This window comes from Ipomoea triloba, chromosome 3 (assembly GCF_003576645.1).
Source record: "Ipomoea triloba cultivar NCNSP0323 chromosome 3, ASM357664v1".
NCBI lineage: Eukaryota > Viridiplantae > Streptophyta > Magnoliopsida > Solanales > Convolvulaceae > Ipomoea > Ipomoea triloba.
The window spans coordinates 29,000,770-29,006,041 of NC_044918.1; the positions used below are offsets into that span (position 1 = coordinate 29,000,770).

The following is a 5,272-nucleotide window of genomic DNA, read 5'->3' on the forward strand; positions in this document are numbered from 1 at the left end:
AAAAAAAAAAAAAAAAAAAAAAGTAAAAACAAAAATAATGACTATTAAAAGTATCTAAACTGTTAACATTGTGGAACTAATTCTGTTCAGTTTAGAAGTTAATGACCTGAAGTGGAATAGAATAGCCACTACACTTGAGGACCATAAGTAGAATTAGCCATTTCCATTATAATGCATTTATTTCGTTTTTGCATAAGATTATTCATATTCTCAAAGAAAAGGCTTTTTTGTTAAGTGTTCAGCTAAATTACAAAGATAAGGATGTATACACATCTGGAGCAAAGAGCCAAAATAAAACCAGAACCATTTTTAAAGAAATGAAACTCAGAAACAATTATCTATAGGACACCCATATCCTGGCCTATACCATGAGACTGCTCATGATATTGCAAATTCCCCTCCTTTATCTTTTGATATATTTACTCTCCCCCACCTTCTACTATGTAGTCACTCCCTTTCTTCCTTTTATGTTCTCTTCCTACCTTAATGCTTTATAGTTGTCACCATCTTCAACTCACACAAGCATACAAAAACACCTGTAAAGTAATAAAGTAAATGAACCTAAGGTAATAAGGTTAAGTAAGATAAGGTTTGATCCGGATTCTACTCCATCTCTCTATCATAGAACAAGGGTCTATTTTCATTCCTTGTGGACTCTTCCAGTATTTTGGTTTTTTATGGTATTTTATTTTATGTTTACGCGTCATAGCAATTAGGAATTGCTAATCTATATCAAAATAAAAAAAAAAAAATAAGGAACTTGTTGTTGGAATAATTGTATCCATTGTTATGATTTGATCCATTTGTGCTAGTCAAATCGGTGAATTAACTTAAGGTATGGAAAGAGAGGGATTCAAACCCTTGGTAAACAAAAGCCTACATAGCAGTTCCAAAAGTTCAATATTTTTCATTGTCATTTCTTCCCACTTCAATCAAAATTTGTGATGACATTATTCTGTTCATATCAATTGCTTCATTTGCTTGCAGAGGCACAAGTCCAGTCCTTACAAGTCAACTCCTCTATTGGAGATACTATAATATTAGGCTCTGCATTCTCATTCCTCAAAATTTGTTTAATCCTCTCCACTAGAATACTCACTGAATTTCTTTAAGCATCTGACTTCATGTAATCCAAAAGAAACTGAAAACCATAGCAGCTCTTATTCTACCAAACTATATAATAGTGTGCTCATGAGTGCTCATGTCATATTGATTACATTTTCTCAAAACTTGAAGTGTGCTCATGAGTCATGACTGATGACAACTTGAGGTCAAGAAAGGATGTCACTAATCAATAGAAAGTATGTTAGATAAAGCTTCTTAAGAAACAAGGTTTGCCTATCCCAATAATTTTGAGTGATGTGGAGTGTTTGGTCTAATCCAAGCTTTGAACTTCTAGATGTTCCAACTTGAAGGGGAGTGTTGAAGATTAGGAAACCAAGTCCTTAGGCTCCTATTTTTGGTAGGATTTGTTTAGCCCTAATGTTCCCATAAATATAGGACCTTTATACAGTTTAATATACATAGAAATATCGAGTACACAAAGAGACAATCTATTGTAATCTATCATTATAATATATTCTTAATATTCTCTTTTTCTTTGATTTCTCACATATTTTGCTTCTGCCTAAGGGGCAGGTGGTGGCTATTCGCCACCCGCCAAACCTTTTAATTCCTCAATTTCAACAGTTAGGTTAAAGGTTGACCAAGAACTACGAAATTCAGTCAGTAAGTATTGCAAGAGCTTACAAGAGCATATTAACAATTATGAAAATCATTCAGCAGAGTGATAATGTACAAAAATGGGAAAGCACAAGGAAATTATCAACAAATTATGTAAAGAACATAGAACATACCTCCTGCTGCCATATGTAACATTCTTCCGAGGTCTGCAAATCACAGCACCAATCCTTACCAAGGTAGCCAGTCAGTTTTGTTGTAAAAATAGTTTTCCTACAAGAAACTCGTGATTTTTTTTGCCAGTATGTTTGCTTTATTGAGCTCCCCTTTAGAACAATATAATGCAATCAAGGAATAGTAAGAACCAAAGTTCTTCAAATGGAAGATATTAGCTTCTAGGTCAGTATCATTTTCCAAATCCATTTCTAGTTGTCCATTATTGCATGATTTGCTTTCTGAAATAGTAACCTTGCATTCAACAGCATCAATAGCTTCCTTATCACATGGCTCCTTTGGTTTTTCTGATATATTATTAAATGCACTATGTCCCTTATCAACAGGGAAATACATGCATCCAACTTCATTAAGAATACTAACAGCCTCATTGATGCTTCCTTGTTCACACAACAAAGAAACAAAAGTTTTTAGAGACTCAGCTTTAGTCTCAGCTTCAACTCTATCAAGCATATTGGTGACTGATTGAGTTTGAAGCATCTCTCTTAAAATGCATCTGGATTCTTCCATCCTTCCCTTAGCACAAAGCCCTCTTATCAAGTACATAAAACCTAGAAAATCAGGTGATATGCTTTTCCCTTTAAATTCAGCAAACAAACCAAGAGCTCCTTCCATGTCACCTTTTTGGCAATATCCATTAATTAATGTACTGACTGTAAATTCATCTGGTTTGAGACCCTTTGCTTCTATGTCGTGGAGAAGCTCCATAGCATTCTGAACATCACCAAGCTTGGTATACACATTAATTAACGAGTTATATACATGGATATTTAGAGGAATGTTCTTGCACAACATCTTCTCAAACAACAAAATGCTATCTTGTAAAAGACCCTCTTTTATTAAAGCATCAATGAGTGTACCATATGTGATTTCTGTAGGATAAATACCATTCTTCTCCATGGAACCAAATATCCGAAAAGCTTCAAGGAGAAAGCCCTGACGGCACAACCCATTTATAACTGAGTTGTATGTTATAACATTCAAAGGAACTCCCTTGCTCATCGCAAAATCACAGAGATTCAGTGCCCAACCAATTTGTCCTCCTTTGCAAAGACCATCAATCACAATTGAGTAATCAGCCACATCCATGATAGGCAGACTACTTCCTGCTTCAGTTATAAGCCTATAGGCATCCAAAACCTGGCCATCTTTTGTTAGTGTCCTTAAAACAGCTGCAGGAAGTGCAACATTCAATGAGCCCTTAGCAAGAAAGCTAAGGGCAAGGTTTACATCATTCATGCACAGGAAACTCACTATTATCTTGCTCACCCTGAGGTCATACATTCCATACTTTTTTATAAAAGTTGTCAAAATCTGCCGACTCAGCAAACTTTTTCCATCAAAAAGAAGTGCTTTCAGAATTAGATAGTAAGACTTGCTGTTCACAGTTGATCCTTTCCTCTCCAATTTTATTAACACATTGCACGCAGCCTCTAATCCCCCCTTCTTGCATAGAAAACAAATTGCAATATTACATATAGAATCAAATATCTCATGTGCAAAATTTTCCAATCTGTGAATTAAATTCAAAACTCCTTCAGCCCCTTTGTCTTGAAATATGGCTTTAATCACCATTCTGTTGATTGCAGTGTTTGAGCCAAAATCTCTTTCAATCAGCTCTAAGAAAACCTCAACTGCCATGTCAACCATGCCCTTTCGACAGAGCCATTGAATAACGCAATTGTGACATGCATCTGATGAAATTGATTTCTTCCGAAATTGATCAAATATTTCAAGTGCCACATCTATCTGATCAGCTTTAGAGTATCCATTAATCATGGTAGAGTAAGTAACAACATCTGCCTCCAAACCTATCTCTTGCATTCTTTTGTATATAGAATGTCCATCCTCAAATAAACCCATCATAAAAAGCCCTTTAATCAACAGATTGCACATGGCAACATCCAAGCACACATCTGCTGCTTCCAGTCTCCTCCTTGTTTCTAGTATCCCCATGACATTTTTTTCTTGAATATACCCATGTAACAGTGTACTATATGTGATAACATCTCCAACTATGCCCTTAGACACATCATCTGCCTCAGCTGTCCTCCCTGCTTTGCACAATCCATTGATGATGGCATTATATGTAATGACACTAGGCTTAACACCCTTCTTCTCCATTTCATCAAGCAGCTTAAGAGCACGGTGATAATCACCTTTCCTGCACACCCCATCAATAAGAATCACATAGGGAAATTCGTCCATTTCAGTCCCTAGATCTTCAACCATCTTAAACACTGAAAATGCCTCTTCCAGTTTCCCCTTCTTGCAAAATCCTTGCATAATTGCAGTATAAGTAACCAAATTGGGCTCTATACCATCCTTCCTCATCTTGTACAAGAACCCTACAGCTTTCTCCACAATCCCTTCCTTTGAAAACCCATCTATAAGTATTGTATAACATACAGTATCCAATTCAGTGCTCCCCTCCACCATTTCTCTGTATCGTTCTAAAGCATCCTGAATCATTCCTTCACTAAAGTACCCATGAATCCAATTGCTGTAAAACACGCCATCTAATTCTAACCCATTTCTCCCCAACATATCTACCAAACTATAGACTTCTTTTACTCTACCTAATCTACAGTATGCACTCATTACAGATGTACAAGTAATGACATTAGGCTTCAAAGAGCCCGACTTTACAGCATTACTATAGAACCTAACTGCAAGTTCAGGCTTGCCAACACTCACAAAAGCAGAAATTACACAACTACATACAAAATTATCAAAAGGGTAACTGATTCTCTCATCACTCATCAACTCTAACACCTGAGTAGCTCCATCCATCATTCCAAAAGAGCAAAGACGGTAAAGTAATGAGCAAAGAGTATAAGAAGAAGGTACAACACCATCAATTCTCAAGCAATCCCGCAGAACAGATAGCGCCATTTCAGGTTCAGTAATGCAGAGGCCCTGAACTAGAGAATCCAAGATTTGACTCCGGTGAGAGCTGTTGGGAGTTTTCACAATTTGGGTCTTCGCAAACAGAGCTGCTTCTTCAAATTTCTTATCTCTGAGGAGCGCCGTGGTGAGGATTGCGTGAGTTTGCGAGTTCCCTTTAAGCTTGTTTGACTGCATTTGGAAGATAAAGTGAATTATTGCACTGAATCTTTTGGTTCGGGAAAGGAAGAGAAGGAATCGGTTGAAGTCTCCGAGAGTAGGAGTGAATCCACTCTTCAAGAGAGTGGGGAGAGATGGGAGAGAACAGCGTTTCGGGAGTTTGAGAGCGGTGTGGAGCTTCGTAGTGATCATCGGATTTACAGATTTGTTTGAATTTGGGGATTGTTGGCGGCCATTTATGTTATGACTTCTGATCTTGAATTACATAGGAGAATTGATATGCCTGGGAATT

At 36.9% G+C, this 5,272-nt stretch overlaps 1 protein-coding gene across 1 annotated transcript in view; it reads right to left on the reverse strand.

Annotated features, from left to right (window-relative positions):
* The window catches only part of LOC116013615 (pentatricopeptide repeat-containing protein At5g57250, mitochondrial), an 8,616-nt gene extending 3,344 nt beyond the window's left edge, over nt 1-5,272 (reverse strand). Inside the window, exon 1 of the mRNA XM_031253464.1 lies at nt 1,857-5,272. Within this exon, the coding sequence (XP_031109324.1) occupies nt 1,954-5,172 (3,219 nt within the window). The 5' untranslated portion in view covers nt 5,173-5,272 and the 3' untranslated portion in view covers nt 1,857-1,953. The remainder of the gene's footprint in view (nt 1-1,856) is intronic.